Genomic DNA, 16719 nt, shown 5'->3' on the forward strand with positions numbered 1-16719 from the left:
GTCTGAAGATCTGTCATAATTTTTTGCTTTCTGTAAAGAGCTTAGTAACTGTGTGGTGACTGCAAGTAACAGCCAGAAGTTTTCAGTCCAGAAACTTTATATTTGTACACTGTGCTGTAACATTTCCTTTGTTTAGGTAAGTTCCCCAGCCTGCCTTGCAAAAAAAACCCTCCAGACTGTTCTATGATCATGACAATAGCGAACTCCCCCAGCTACAGAAATATGTAGTCATCCATGAAGCTGATGGGGACATGACCAGGATCCACCTTCAGGAGCAGCATGACCTGCTTGTCTCAACCCTGGAGCTCCCCAGCAATGCCTGAAAAAGCTGTTGCAAGGCCAGCTATTTTTATTTTTTTTTGGGGGGGGTGTAGGGTGAGGGGAGTCTGTGCCTGGCATAGAGGGAGCTTCCATGGGCAGCTGCCACCTGTGCTCCCTGTACTTTGCTTGGGTTTCTCTTTGCTACTGGCTAGATAGCATTGCATATCCTTTCGTCTTTCTCTGAGGTGTGCGTTCCTGTAGGCACTTCTCAGGGCTGGGGAACTTTTCTGACTTTACTGCATGTAAATTACTTAAATCTGGTCTTCTGAAACCATGAGACACCGCTTCCACCACAAGGTGGTGGCAGTGGACCCGGGAGGGGAGAGGGAGAACAGCTAACAGTGAGAAAAATGTTAGAGATTCCCAGAAAGTAAGTTTTGCCATCTTCCTTGGCCCTAGAATGCTCCCTTGCATGCATGCAGGCATACAAGGCTTTCATGTAAACTCTTTCCTTTTAAATTAATCACTGGTAGCATGATCTGGGTCCTTATTTTGGAGAAGTGCTTGAGTATGAGCCGGGACACATGCAGGCATTACAGGAGTTTTCCTGTAAGGGAGTAGCAGTGCTGTGGCAATAGGGCTGCTTCTGTGCTAATACATTAGCAATAGCGTGGCTGTTCCGAAATGATTAAAAATCATGAGTCAAACTCCCCTCCCCAAATGAGGAAACTTCAGTAAATCACTAGGAAATGAAGTAATTCACATTTTTCAATACGAAAACCTCCAAATACACTTTCAGGTTTTCCTTTGCAAGCTTTTAGAGTGCTTTCATACAATTTCATTATTTATTATTGCTTTTGGGTGGTTCCTATAGCGGATCTGAAAAGTTACCTTGGATTAAATGGAAGGTGGCTGCACTGGTAGTTAATGGTGAGACCTGTTGTTATACTACCGCTTTCCTCAAAGGGCTGAGCCATCTGCTTGGGTCAGAGCTGCGTGGAGCCATTGTAACTCTGGAGTTAACTCATCCATCAGCCTGTTCTTGTATTTGAGGCTCTGGTGAGAGGGACTGAACCAATGCCCCCCGCCCCCCCCCCCCCCCCCCCCCCAAAAAAAAAACACAAACCCCAAAAAAAACCCCCAAAAAACACCAAGCAAACAAAAAAACCCCAAACCAAATGCTCTAGGGCTTCGCTGTGACTGTGCGTTAAGGTAGCCATGGCAGCGTGTTAGCCTGGCATCAGTATTTGCAAAAGCACGCGGAGGACCAACGTGGGGTCGCAGAGGTCTGAAGAGCACAGTGACAGTGAGGGATGTGCTACCTCCCCTGCTCAGCAGTACCCGCTCTCTTACGTGGCTCTGGTCATGGAAAAGTATTTGTCCCTGGCAGCTGATCTTATTGAAGACTGATGTTTACTAAAACCCAAAAAGAAATCAAGATGCAGAAGTGCAAAAAGAAGATGGGCAGGGCTGTTAATCTTGTTGAGTTAGCAGAAGGAGAAAGATTTGAGCTTAGTCTGTGACAAGATACAGTTATTGCATAGTGCTGGCTGGGTGGGAGTGTCCTGTCTTTCCCCTTTGAAGAGCAGTTTGATGTATGCACGTATGGCATCCTCGATTCAAGGTGAACTAGTGAGGGGCAGCTCGTGATGGCCTCAATTCCTCCAAAGCTGAAAAATCAGGCCGCCTTGTCTGGATTAGCCTCGAGGAAGAACCACAGAACTCCTCCAGCTCAGCTTTGCTGAGCTGATGGACCCAGGGCTTGATAAATGGCACTGTCTTGAGAGAAGGTGCTCAGGTACAGAGTTATGCCTGGCTTATGTGTTATCTTTGTTTAAATTAGTGATTGTCTTACTCTCACATCCTGGTTTTTCTCAGCCCAAGGGAAGAGTGTCATGAAGTCATCTATGGTGTCCACAATAGCATCAGCTAGCGCCTGTTCCACAGGTGTCTGACCTGCCAGACCTGTGAGAAGCAAGCATATGAGGGGAGGTTAGAGACAAGCATCAGCAGGAATTTTTGATACCCCAGAGGTAAACTCTGTTCTTTGTGAACATTTCCATTGAAATACGATCTCTGCGGCTGTTGTGGATGCTAACAACGTGCAGTTGGCTCCTTGCATCCAGGTTCAGTCTCATCTGCCTTTGCTTTTTTTTCCCCCCTCCAGCCTCATACAGCCGTCTAAGGTACAGTTGTTCTTTCCATCACCTGAGCCCACAGCCTGACTACTGCTTCTTTATCCTCTCTGCCATACACCATCCCACCACATTCGGTAAGGGTCAGCACCAATTCCTTTCTGTTAATTTTTCCTCATCCCAGCTTTCAATGTCTCAATCTCGTGGTCTTTACACTTGGGTCAACACAATCTCCAAAAGTGCTTCTGTGAAAGTCTACTGCTCTTTCCCTCTATCCTGCCTATTCAGCCCCATTTAGGACCTTCTCATGACATCCTGCTTCCTTTTGATTACTTCATTGTAATTAGGCACCTTAGCCTGTCTTGTTTACAAATTTGCTTTAGTTCTCTGTTACCCTTTGGCTTGCCTGCACTTCTTTTAATGCTACTGCTTTTTTCCCCTCTCACTCTCGTTTCATGCTTTCACCTCTGTGCAAGTTCAGGTCATTTTTATCTTCCCCTCTGTACTTTTAAGCCTCACCTGGAAGCTTTGCGTTTCCCGTAAACTGTGTGCTCTCCCTCTGCCAAGTCATCTTCCTTACTGAAACTTTATGCTTTTGAAGGTGAGAGGTGTGCCTCTCCTTTTTGGCATCAAGTTGTCTGAGCCTTCAGTAAAGAGTTGTTGGTGATGGGCACCTACAAATGCTATTTCTTAGTTTTAAAGCATTAGTGACACATAATACAGACTTAATGGCAGACATAACAAGTTTTGGCTATGAAGTCAAAAAGACTTTTTTCTCCTTCCATATATGCTTTTTCCTGCTGTAGCTGGCAGTGTGACTAACACTGGAAGGAGAACAGCATGGTCTGAGTGTGCTCCAGAACCCTAGCCTCTGTGGCTGTTGCAAGCCCATGTAAAAGGTGTTGGGGGAATGCCGAAGTCAGATCTTCAGACCGTAAAAGGAGCACAGCTCCAGATCAGCCTCCTGACAGGGGAGGGGAGGGAGGCAGCGTGGGTGGAAGGCAGGCTTTTCTCAGCGTTTTTCATTAGCAGGTGGATGCTCGTCATTCTCTTCTCTTGCAAGTAGTAGATTGTATCAAAGATGCAGGAAGCTGGCAGGAACACGGTATTGCAGACATGCTTGAGAATATGTTGTGCTAGTGCCTTGAAGAATAACACTGCACCTCTGCTGGTTTCCTCAGAAAATGTGAGGTATTTTGAAATGCAGGTTACATCTCTGCTCAGAGTGTGGAGAAAAAAAAAAATACCCTCTTCCTAGTCCCCTTTTCAATTTCCTGATGTCAGTACACCATAAACACGCCTGCCTTCAGCTAGACCAGTTTTGCAGATGGTTTTGAATGACAGCTTGCTGACCTAAAGCAAGCCCTGACTACTCTCTTTGATTGCTTGCATTACTAAGTCTCATAGCACTTTATCTAACCGGTCGAGTACTTCCATAGCATGTAAGTATTTAAGGATGCAAGTGATGTCACCATCTGATCTAATCTCTCTGCCAGCTCTGAATTGGTGCCTAAATCTGCTTCAGAGTGCTCAGTCTGCTGATTGTGATAATCTCTAATGCTTCTCTAAACCTCCTCTTCCTGGCCGTCTCTCTGGTTGGCCTGGCAGCTCAAAGTTCAACTCCTGGGGAAGCTGCCCCGAGAGCCTCGGGGAAGCCACAGGTACGTGCTTTCTTGTGCAGCGGCAGGTGAATAAAGGTTGCTGGCTGGAGAAGCCGGCCCAAGTCTAGGTAATGTGTGCAGGGGAGAAACGCAATCACAGTAAACAGGGATTATTTCTGAGCTTTCCTTTAGCCATAGTATGGAGCTCAGTAATGCAACTTCAGCTCTGAACACCCTAGCATTTCATGCTACAGGTGGTTAATTTGAACTTTTTTTGTCTGTGGTTTTTTTTACTTCCTATGTGACATTTGATTGACTTTAAACCCAGTCAGACTGCATTCTAGCAGGTGTGCCTTGCTTGGTTTCTCCTTTCTGATGTTGGAACCGCAGGGCACGTAGCCTGAGACCTCATCAGGATTGCCGCAGCAGCCCCAACCCAATGAGCAAAATCGGCACCAAATGATGGTAAGGAGGGCCATGCCACCATACAGTGCTCCTCAGTGCTTTTTATACCATCACTCTATGAGTGGCACCTCTAATAGCATCCCATTTGGTACGCTGCATGTCTGTGGTCAGCGCTTGGCACTGGCAGACAAGCTACAGATGCAACAAGAGGCTGATAACTATTAACTATGCCTGGGAAAATACTAGTACCGGTACTGCCACACTGGTGTTGACTTCTGCTTGGTGGGCTTGCCAAGCTGTTGGTTTGCTTCTATTTTTGCTGTGGATGTAATGTGGAGCATTAAAGATGGGTGCAAAACAGAGCAAAGAAAGAGTCAAATATGTGTTACCTGATTCTCTGGCAAGGTATCTTGCTATCGCTAGACTCTGGTGAATGGTAACTCCGTCTACTTCCAAAATGGGGATTTTTCCAAATGGGATAGCTTGGAGGAGAAAGAAAGAAAAAAAAAAAACAAACAAACAAACAAAAAAAAAAACCAGCCAAAAGTTAAATCATAGCCCTTAAACAGTGGCAGTCTGTAATAGTTGCACTTTTACCACTCAGAGGGTATGTGCTGTTATAACAGTTTCACAGTATTTCTGTAGGCAAATGCATGAGCAAAAAAATTAAATAATTTTTTTAAAAAAAGGTAGGGTTAGAGAGATAACCAGATCGCTCTGCAAGAAGGCAACTATAGAGTAGAAATCAGGTATTGCACTTCCTATTTCTCAGCCTTGTGCTGTAAAGGCTGAACGTGCTCCTACATATCGTGAATTCTTTATGCAGGGAAACTTTTCAGTGGAATCCTAGGGTTTCCTTCTTTTCCCTGCTTTTTCCTCCCCAGCAGAGTGACTGGCAAGGTTAAGCAAAGTACTACCGAAGATTTTGTAGTGCAGCATCCAGCTGGGGTGTGAAGCAAGAGATTGGGTAAAGACTTGTGAAGGTGCTTTTTCATGTACACTTGGATTAAGTTCCGAAGCAGTGACTCAGAGAAGTATCTGTATTTCAGAACTTACGTTGTTATGAGACATTTCATTTGACAGTCATCACCAAGAGACAAATACACTTTCACACTCAACTGCAAATGCGAAGATACTCAAATTTACTTGACATGGCTTGCATTAAAATAATAATAGTTCAGTCAGTCATGGGGAAGAAGCCTCCAGATTTTAAGTACGGGGAAGACAAACTAAGAAGGCATCATGAATATCTGTAAGAGTTTGAGATGATAAATCAGTGTTTCAGTTACTAATTTAGTAGCATAATGTACACGAAAACTTGGACTACTGTTCTATGACATTTTGGAGAAGCTGCTGGGGTGATATCAAGTGGGGCTGGAGCTTTGGAGCAAAGCTTAAACTGGGAAAAGCTGTCACATTTAGGGTGGTGAGAATCCACTTGTGGGAACCCTTTGCTGTTCACCAGAGGTACTTGAAATATTTGCATTTCAAAGCATGCTATTCCATAAATTCCGAGTACATGACTGCAAGTGCTGATCATAGCCAATTGCTCTGTACCCCATTTTCATCTGGATTACACTTTATGTAAATCAGGTGTATGCCCATCTTAAGGCTGCCTTGCGATGTAAGAAGATGGTAGTGGAAAAGTGAGAATGTTGATTACTGGAAACATGCAAAGTGCTTTCACACCCTGGAGAACTGTCTGTATGGGACAGCTGAAATGACACTTCTATTCCATGAGATTTTCTTTAGTTCTTATGAAGCCTCATGCATTCATGACCTGTTTATCAAGGCAGCTTCATCAGTGATGAACACTGCCACATGGCTCTGTGGTTTAGCATGCAGTATGTGAATCACATTAGGTGCAGGTTCTTGGATACCAAATCTGTATCTGCAAAATTAATTTGGCAGTTGCACAAAACATCCAGGACTCCTCTGTGCATTTTTTTTCTCTGCATCTGAAGACTGTACTCATACCTGCGCCCCCCTGCAATCCTCCACCCTGCAAAGTTCAGCACCCTGTCAAGCTGGTATAAATTTTGATGCTGATGACCCACAGAAGTAAGAGAACTCAAAGATCATTTGCTGCTGTACCCCAGGGAGAAAGCAAACGCTGCTACTTGTTACTGAAACAAGAGTAGACTCTGCACAGAAGACTTTGTATGTTATCCAGAGAACAGCAAGGTCCAGGCAAGTCCATGTATTGCTTCATTGAGAATCCAGAGAGGAAAAGATGCATCCCTGAATGCTAAACTGAAAAGGTCTTTGGTTGTACAAGTGAGAGGAGCCTTGGTTCTGTGCTGTGGAGTAATGGTGTGGAGTGCCCTGAGCATCACTGCCTCCAACGCCGCAGAGCTGTGAAAATAACATTTGCTTATGCAGAGTATCAGTGCATCTTTCGAGCAAGTGAGAGTCGAGGGGATGAGAGTGTGCGTGACTGCTGGGCATGCCAGGGTGGGCAGCTTACAAACATCTCCAGATCCTCCCCAGCCTGCCCAAGGCTGCACACCAGTGCCTGACAACAGGTAACAGCAGAAGCGTGGCCAGCTCAGGAGCAATAATTGCTGTCCGTGGAGGAGTGAACTGGCCTTTCTGGGAGGCCTCAGTGGGAGTGCTGCTGGGCTGATGCCCTTTTGGTTCGGTCAGTGTGACTAACTGGTCTCTGTAGCAATAACTGTCAAAACATGATGAGATGATCGCTGCTCAGGTTGGGCAACAAAAATTGCTTCATCTAGAAACTGAACTGTCCATTTTCTGCTGTGTTTACATACGGGCGAAAGTCTAAAAGCAACAGCTGTCACTGGCATTTCACTTTGTCAGTCACTCAAAGGAAAATGAAAGCCTGTTTGTGTAGACACATTATTTAAGATACCCTTGATTACAGCAGAAGGAGGGAGGCATCTTTCTGACAGCTGAGGAACATAGATTAAGGTGTGAAAGGCAGCTGGGTGGCAGAGCGGTAGTAATCACTCGCGTTCTGCTTCTCAGGAATCTGGCTGTTTCTGGATTCACTTTTGTTTTTTCTTGCAGTTCACAGAATTCAAGGGTATCGCTATTCATGCCTTGAAAACATCAGTAGTGCCTACATTGTGCTTCCTCCTCAGTGCTGAACTATTTTCATTAAGATCTGGTTATTTTTTCCTGGAAAAGAAACTGATTTTACAATTAAAAGTATACAAATACAGCTTTGTGTGCAATAGAAATAATCATGCAATTGCATGATTCACAGTGCAAGTATAAAATTAATAAATGAGCGGATTTTATTGCACATCGTGCTGCAATCCTTAAACATCCAAAAGGCATCATCCATTTGATTTATAATGAGGTTTGGGGTTTATTTCTTAAGAGGCAGTGTATCTATTGCCATCATTACTAAACAATGAACTATTTAAAACATAACAGATGGTAAATGGGAGATGTTCCTTCCTTTCTTGTATATTCAAAATGCCATTTGATTTTTTTTTTCTTATAAAGAACAGGGGGAAAAATTGTGATTTGAATGTAAATGTGGATTTTTTTTTTCTTGCTGATGGACTGTTTTGTCGAGCATTGAGTTAATAAGCTGTAAATGAGTGTAGTTCTGAGCGGTTTGAAGAAAGCACACTTGTGCTGGGCAGATCATCATAAAAAACTGTTTTCTTTTTTGGTGTGGGGCATGCTATTCTTGCACACCAGAAAGTATGGTAGACTTCCAGGCTGCTTTACAGCTGAAGAAAATAGCAACAGGCAGAAAATATTTATAGTAAATCTCCTTTGTATTGGAGGAAAAGGTATGATAACTTACAAAGTTGTACTTTCAGTCTGGAAACACATAGGGAAAAACAAATATCTCAAAAACACTATTCTCCAAAATTCATGTAAAAAGACCAAAGTTTTTAGTAACCTGCAGTGAATTATCTTTCTTGCTCCTGTAACTTCAAAGAACAATTTCTGATTGATAAATTCATAGCAAAACCAGGAGATTGATTGTATAGAGAAGTTTGGTTGTTGTGGGTGGGAATGTGTTCCCTGTGAAAACTGGAGACTTCATTTTCAGAGTGGAGAGGAGGTGAGTGAATTTGTCACACAGTTCATCCAAAGGATGGATGCAAAGAGCCTTCATGCTAGATGGGCGCAGTTTGATTGCTGGAGGCGAGGTCAGGGTTTGACAAATAACCTCAGTGTGGCATCTAGACACCTTGCCCATAGCCCATATTCTTTGAAGCGCAGCGAAAACCACAGCCAGACCATCTACTCAGGGGCTCCAACCTACAACAGAAAACCATCTGTTTGTTTGTGAATCTAAGCGGCGTTACCCCTAGGCTCATGGATATGGGCTTCTGTGGCTTGCTCTGAGCCTCCTGTGGTGCTTTTGGCCCTAGCTTTGTTTGTTGATGATGCACGTTCAAGGAACCTCTGGGGGTGTCCAAATGTGCCATGTGTATAAGCATTGTATTAAATCTGCTAAACTGTACGTGTGTTTGGCGAAAGGCATGGTTGGTGCAACTCCAGATGAGCTAAGTGTGTAGGTTGGTTTCTGCCAGGTTCCTATGTTAGATGAACAAGTGAAAGAGGTGGCATGTGAAGCTGGAGTGTGAGAGGGATCTCATTTGGGTAGAATGAGGGTTTTGGAGGCATATGATGAAACAATCTGCATTGGAGAGCCATCCTGAATGAACAGTTAAGCCACAGCAGTGCAGACTGGAAGGATGTGCGTGCTACTTTGCTAGTTTTTCTTTAACCTTGATCGGTTAGGGGGCTGCTTCATACTTAACGTCAGTTTATACCCTTGTGTATCCACGTGAATGTCCTTCCCATGTTTTTCAAAACAGTGTTGTCTTGCAAAGTTTCCGGCTCCCACTTGAGCGATTACATTTTTTAAGAAGGAAAACTAGAAAAATCTGTTGCTGTCATTGTACAAACAGCGTCATTTCTCAGGCATGCACAGAATATATGACCTTTCCCTTTCAGTTTCTATTTGGTTTGTTACTTATCTGAAGTAGAAGGCGCTGTGAATCTGTGTTGCTTTCCAGATTTAGACTGAAAGCTCACTGAAAAGAGGAACAGGGTTTTTTGAAAAACCATGCTGTTTGGATAACTAAAGCTGTAGTAATCTTTAAATTGAATTTCCATTTAGCAAATTCTTGCTTTTCCTCTTTCCTTGGTTGTTCGTTGTTTTTATAAATGCTTGCTGGAATGAAATCTGCAGACTTTACGCTCCCCATGAAGAAAACCTTGACAGAGGGTGAGCGTAAGTTTTCGGGCTGATCTGCAGTCTCATTTTAGAAAGGACTCACTGAAATGTCTGTACAGTGTTTAGGAGTTGGATGAATTCCTTTTGATACTGCTTTCATTTTGGTTGGCTTTTGTGACTGGAACAGTGATGTTTATATAGTCTCTGCTGGGTACTAGCCAGGGGTGATGAGGCCTGATGTGTGGTAAAAGCAAGGACATGTGTATAAATTGTTTCCCTCCCATGAAGTCTGTAATGGCTGTGATCATTCTTCCCAGCCTGGCATGCTCATAGGTTCTCACTGTGGTTCGGGCCTTCCCTCTGCCTGTGAGCTCCTCGCTCATTCTCTGGGGCACGACCCGGTGGATGGTGCTCACCTGGGCCTGTTTCCTGGGAGGGGACAGGGAGGGGACACCCAGCCCAGTGTTAAGCACAGCTCTGTCCTGGCAGCTGGGCTGGTGGGCGCAGGTGTGGAGCAACCAGAACCTCGTGCTGTGCTACACGGCACACCGCTGCTCTCCCCCTGCCGTGAGCAGCACCTCTGCGGGCACCATTTTTAATTTTCTCCTTCCCTTAGCTCTTTCTCCCTTTTCCACTCTTCTATTCTTCATTATTCTTCTCCTCATCATCTCTGTTCTTTCCTCCCCACACTTATCCAGATTCACCTCAGCTTTTCTCCCAGAGGTGAGTGCAGATTTCCCTGTTCCCCCCAGGCTGACCTGCTCTTCCCCTTGCTTCCTCCTGCCTGTATTGAAACTGCCCATGATCTTGATGCTAAGCAGCCCGTGTTTAAGCATTTGGTTGTCCCTCAAAACCTGAATAATTAATGGTTTTGCAATCAAGCACCGTAGGTTGATGCCATAGTAAGACAGCTGGATTAATCAAAGGTGGGGGAAAATAAGTGTGACAGGCACACTTCCTACTATGCTGTCTCTGTCAAAGTAAGTTCTCCTTTGCCTTGAAAGCTAATGTAATTGCTTTTCGTTTCCATTTATATTTAAGTTGGATCATGAGAAACAAATATGTGAGATACTTTGCATCTTCCAATAAGAGGCACATGAAAGGCATTTTTTTGTAAGGCTGCCAGAGGAGCAAGGCCCCTGGGAAGCGGTTGGCCTGGAGCTGGAGGCATCCAGAGTCTGTATCTTCTAGAAAGGGATGGCCAGGATGGTGCTCTGATCTCACCACAGCCCAGCTTTAGTGCTATAGCTATTACAACTCATGTTCTCCTTGGAAGTGGTTGCTAAGCCCTACTTCTTACCCAAATAGCTATTTACACATCTCATGTAGAGCTACATAGCAGCAAGTCACTCTGGCAACATGGCAATTGCTCCCTCCAGGAATTATTGTCTGCTGCCAGGTGCCTCTTAAGACTTACCTTGGAAGTATTTTCAATGCAATGACTAGTCTGTCAGGTTTCCTGAGGGCCTTTCAAGCACCATGCCACCCCTCCTAAACAGGTTATGGGATGTGTACAGGAGTCAGCGCAATGAAAGTTTCCTTTGCTATGGTGATAAAGTCTGTGTAATTGCCATTCCCTGAATGAGCCACAGAACAAAAGCTGTTACTGCTTGCTAGCCTAATATCTCAAGAGGATGAGGATGGTAACTCTGTGCACCATTACATTGGAATTTTGGCTATATCATGACTTACATCAGCGTGATGTTTTTTTGTGAGGAGCCTATTTTATGGCAATACAGATCTCAAATGTGTCTATTATGTGCTAGTGTATAGATCTTGAGTTGACTCTGGTTTAAATGGTGGCATGGTCAAGTCTGTCTGTTCAAAAGGAAATGTAAAATGTGAGTTTATTTAAATAATTATTGACTTATATAGAGTGAAAGGTCATCTAAAGCTGCCACTTGATACTAAACTGTTGTTTAAAATCCTGTGTTAAAGCTAGCCAACACAGATACTTACGTACTAGCTTGCGTAAGCTTGTTTATGTTACAAACTACAGTCCCTGCCTGAAATCAGCAACCAGAAAATTTACCAAAGATGATCTGATTAGTGACAGAAGGGGAAAAGAAGAAACGTTGAGATACAGAAATTCTAATTTCAGAGTGTATAAGCCAAATGACATAGTTTTTTATGTTATAATATGACTTAGTCTTGTACAAAACAAAACACCACTTAGGTGTAAACAGAATCAAGCGGGACAGTATTTCGAGAAGCAAGGGGTTACTTATTTGCCTGAAGGACAATTAACACAACAGCTTCCTGGGGAAGCCACATGAAAAGCACCAAAACAAACAACAAAGCCAGTCACACTCTTCAATCCAGGTTAAAATTAAAATTGCAGCAGCTGCAAGTCTGTTTTCTAAACGGCCTTTCTGCACATCAATCTTAATGCACACATTTTCTGTTTTCCTATCAATTTTACTGGAGAACTAAGCAATAAGCTTTTTCTTCAAATAAGGACAGTATTTTCTGGTTTATGTGGATGATTTGGCTGGGAGGTTAGTATTTTTGTAAAACCCTACTTTAATTTTGTGAAAACTGATGAAGCAAACCTATCCTTTGTGCAGAGGCCTGAATCCTTGTGCTCTTAGACAAACTTGAATTCTCTGATTTGTTCCCTTAGTGGCTCAAGAAACATGAAGTGCTGCTCCTGTCCAGACTTATTCCCTAAGTATTTTTTTTCTTTATCTTATTTTATCATGCTGTAAGTTTTTAAAAAGAAGGACATTATGTTGTGTTTGCAGACTTTACAGTCAAAACTGGTTTCAGATTGTTCATAGGCAAGTGGGTAAATGTGAATATGGTATATGTAAGCATACATAGCAATTTTTCTGGTATTTCTTAACCTCACTCCACTATAGAATTGTGTAATTATTCAATTAATTGGACCAATTTTAATGGGTTTTGAGGGTTGCAAAATAAGTGGTGTACCAAACTGCCGTTAATTACGTTAGCTGCTGTTACATCAAATGCAGGTGTAATTCCCCTTATTGCTAAACACTTATCAGCCTTTAGTTTTCAGCAGGATGAGACTGGAATCTGCTAATTTATTTTTTCTTTCTTTTTTGAGGTAGACTCAGTGCAGACAAAATAGGGAAAAAAAAATTCCTGAGCTTCATAAGAAAGATCTGAACACAGAATATGAACGATAGCAGTGCAGAAGATCTCCCAGCAGAGTCAGCTATGCCTTTGTATGCATAATAGGTTGGATGGGTCCCCTCATTTCATATTTACGATTAAACACAGCAGTAATGGAAATTTTTTGGCAAGGATCCTGTTACCTGCTTTCCTGAGGACTAATGTTTTGTAATTTTCAATCCCTGCCTCCACAGAGGGAGCTGAGGCACATTTTGAAAATTCAGGATAGGAGAGAATGCAAGCGGTTTGTTTTCCTTATGGAAAATGGTGCATCTCTGCTGTATACAGTATTGTTGTACTGTTAAGATGCACAAATTCTATATGACCTAGTCCCTAGCCAGGAGGAAACCTTTTCTTGTGTTGGGTCATGGCCTGCAAAGTCGATGTTTTGGTACCTCGGGGCAGATAGAAGCTGTGGCTATTGGTCTTGTTGGCACAGTGTAAGGCTCTTTACTGCAAAGCCTTGTTGCTGCCTTTCATTCAGGGTTTTGCTGATTTCCCTGTGGGAGATAACTTTATCTGGAAATGCCATGAGTAAAGATTGCTTCACAAAGGCAGTGGTAGTCATATCCAGGCAATTTTTTTACCAACATTACGTTATCATGCATACAAATGAGATACCTTTACTCTTGTTTTAGTTGACAAACCACTTAACTTGGGTATTGTCTGCAACGCTGATTGTCTGGCAAATGCCGCCATTACATTGGTGCTTGAGCTAGTAGTATTCAGGGAGCCTTCCAGAAGCAAAAGTTTAGCATCCTGGTATAAGATGTAATAGCACTTCAGACATGCGGCCAAGTATTTCTTTCTAGGTGTACGTTTTCCTGGTCAATTAGCATGATATGTTCCATTTCCCATCCACTGACTGACTGACTGGGTGTCTAAAGAAGCCTGAAATTCAAAGAACTCTTAGGCCAGCATAAATTTTGTACAGATGATTTCACAAATCTGAGGGCAGCAACTCCCACATTTTACTAAACTTCTTATCTGCTTTGGAATTTCATCTAGGGATCAGTCATAGCAGAGGCTGCTGTGAAAGGCCTTTATGCAGGGAAAATGAAGTATCTTAATTAACTCTTGGCAATAAAATTTTCACATCAGAGAAAGAGAAACAAAGACATCCAAAGGTTAGATGACTTAACTAACTTCATTAGTGTAGCAGATACGGGTACAAACCATATGGCTTAGGTTTTCTAGGGAGCCTCTGCTCCCAGTGTTTTGGTGGTAAAGGTGTTGTAGCTGGGCGTTCACAGTAGTGAACAAGTATAAACATATAAAGAACATATAAATCTTCACTGGGAGATTCACAATGTGAGCAATGAAAAAAGCATAGGAGGGATTTTCCTCCCTTGTTTCTTGCACTAGCTCAGACATTGGGAACATACCAATATTCAAAGAGAGGTGCAACTCCTTTACCTTGTCTAATAGATCTGCTGTTAGAACACCTCCTAGAATGCGAATATCTCTGTAGCCTTTAAGTTGCTATTCACGCTTTGCATTTTTAATTCTTTTAATTGCTTAAAAAATAAGTATGCAAAACTCTATGTGGAATTATACTTTGCTAATATTCTCTGAACTTTGTTTCAGGACATAAGTAGGTCTGTGTACATGTGAATATGTGCATAGCTAAGTATGAAAAAGGCCTATGCAAAGCTTTCCTCTGTTCATCTGAATTCTCAGTCTCACCTTTAGTTTCTACCCTGCATCCCTGAGAAATGCAGTGGAAGAGAAATAAGCTATACCACATGGTCAACAGGCTTAAGCTCTTACAAAGAAAAAGTTTCCAAAGACAGGCATCCTTAACTGAAAATATTCTGTTTCTACTGCTTCATTTACACGCCTCTCTGTGGGTTATTAGCCAGTGTTTTCTAGATTTGAGCACCACAGATGGCTTCAGCTGCCACTTGGAGAGCAGTGGCGCTTCAATATTTGTTATTCAAGTCACTGCGAACATTCTGGGAAAGACCAAATCTGACTGCACCCTACAAGAATTTGGTAGCTTACTGGCTGGGTTTGTTAAATGGTGTGAAAGCCTTTCAAGAAATGTCGCTTGGTTTCTATTAATCACCTTGTGCATTAGTTGTGCTTTTCCCCCAAACTTAAGATATTATTCTTCGTTCTGGATGTGAAGAGTCATAGCCTGTGTAGCAAAGCACAGGTCAAATCCATTAAAAGAAGACACAAGTATCTCTGACTTCATATTCCCAGTCTCCAAACTCAAGATCTGTTTCATCTGAACTAAGTCCAATTTAATGAACAGAAATAACAAATAGTTTGAATAGCTGGGAAAAGGTTACTTTAACTAAAACCCATGAGAGAGAGGGGGTGCAGTAGCCTACAGAGTACTCTCAGAAGGGCTGGTAGGGCTTGTTCTTAGGAATTATTATTTTCTAGCACCTCTTTGATCCTTTTATTTTCTCTTTGCTATATCAACTGAGTTCTTTTTGTTTTTTCTCATCACTTCCCCTCTCTGAAGACCCTTCTTGTTGCAAAGGAGTGTCCTCCTTGACACTAATTTCCAATTTGGCCTTCTAAAACCAGGGTGAATGCTGCAGTGGGGTCTTTGAGCAGGAATCCTCCAAAGAAGCTGAAAATACGAGCATGCATTTGGTTAGCTTTAGGCAGACAAAAGCTGAACTGAATTGATAAGGAGTAAAAGCCCATCTGGATGACAGCAGGTAAGTCACTTCTGATTTTCTGAAGATTTGTTTCTGGACTTCTGTGAGAGCATTAGGAATGACATTCTGACTGCCTAGACAACAACATTCCCATAGGTTTAATTGAAGCCAGGAATTAAATGTATTTCTGCTCACAAACCATCAGTACCTCTTAAATTGTTTTACTTTTTGACAGCATTTCTAGCGAAGCTTTAGTTCTGTGCTACTTACTCGGTTTGATTTTGGGCCAGTCTGCTGCTTCTATTCTGTAATCTTCATACTTCTTGCCTGAATAGGCAAACAGGTAGCGGCTGATTTCTGCTCGTCCTCGCAGATTGAAGTATGTCAGCTTGTACTGTGGCATGCTGTATCCCTAAAAGGAAAGACACCGCGTTGCTTCAGTTACTCGTAACGCAAGTCCTTTTTACCAAAGTGCACTGTGTGTTTGTTTTTTTGAAAGAGGTGCTTGTACAATGCAAAGGGCTTATTACACTAAAGCATGATGTGTTGTACATTGCAATCATTGCATTAGTCACCTTTTGTTCTGCATTTGTCAGCCACAATATTCAGACATGGACAGTGACAGTTAAACCTGCAGTTCCTCCTTGTGTATCTCTAGAAAGATGGCTTGATATTTTTTTCAGACATACTAAGAATTTTTATTTTTTGTTTATTTTCCTTGTGACTCCAAACTCAGGCCATTTTTATAACGTGTTTTTCAGAGTGCAGATCTAAAATCATATACTATGACAGAAGACAGTTGCTGTCTTGAGCAGCAGTTTTGTTCAAGCCTGCCCTGCTCAGCCTCTATTGCTTATGGACACCTTCATCCAAGAGCAAATCATGTGAATGACCAAGCTGTTGTGATTTTTCTTGTGAACTGTTACCCTAGTTGCATAGGCAATCAATCCAAACTATTTTAGAATGAGAATTTGCTATGGAAACCAGTCAATGCTGTTGTTTTGAGAAAATCATAACAGAATTCTCAGTTTCTTGTTCAGAAACCAATAGAAAACTTGAAATTACTTTGGGTTTTTTGTGATTTTTGTTCCCCCCCCTCGCCCTTCAGTTCTAGTTAGGTATCATATAACAGGAAGGCTTCATTTGTCTGTTGGTGTAATAGGCAATAAAAGAAAATACTTATGAGTTTGTACAACAAGGATGGTGCAGGACAGGTGAACAGCTAAGGCTGCTTGAAGCCAAAAGTAAATTTTTAACCTCTGCACACATGCCACCTTAGTAAGAGAGATCTGTGAGCTCAGCTGATATTTAAATGTACTGGCCAAAGGAAACTAAAACCACTATCCACCTCCTCACCCAAAGCAAAAGCCTTGCTTTGGCCTTAAAGC

The 16719-nt window shown here is 42.5% G+C and overlaps 1 protein-coding gene across 1 annotated transcript in view; it reads right to left on the bottom strand.

The window, feature by feature from the left end:
• HPGDS (hematopoietic prostaglandin D synthase) overlaps positions 1-16719 on the bottom strand; it is a 30176-nt gene that overhangs the window by 2455 nt on the left and 11002 nt on the right. Inside the window, exons 2-4 of the mRNA XM_056340761.1 lie at positions 15602-15743; positions 4792-4884; positions 2117-2226 (exon numbers count right to left, since the gene is read on the bottom strand). Coding sequence (XP_056196736.1) covers positions 2117-2226; positions 4792-4884; positions 15602-15734 — 336 coding nt within the window. The 5' untranslated portion in view covers positions 15735-15743. The remainder of the gene's footprint in view (positions 1-2116; positions 2227-4791; positions 4885-15601; positions 15744-16719) is intronic.

The sequence above is a fragment of the Falco biarmicus genome, chromosome 1 (genome assembly GCF_023638135.1).
Source record: "Falco biarmicus isolate bFalBia1 chromosome 1, bFalBia1.pri, whole genome shotgun sequence".
Taxonomy (NCBI): domain Eukaryota; kingdom Metazoa; phylum Chordata; class Aves; order Falconiformes; family Falconidae; genus Falco; species Falco biarmicus.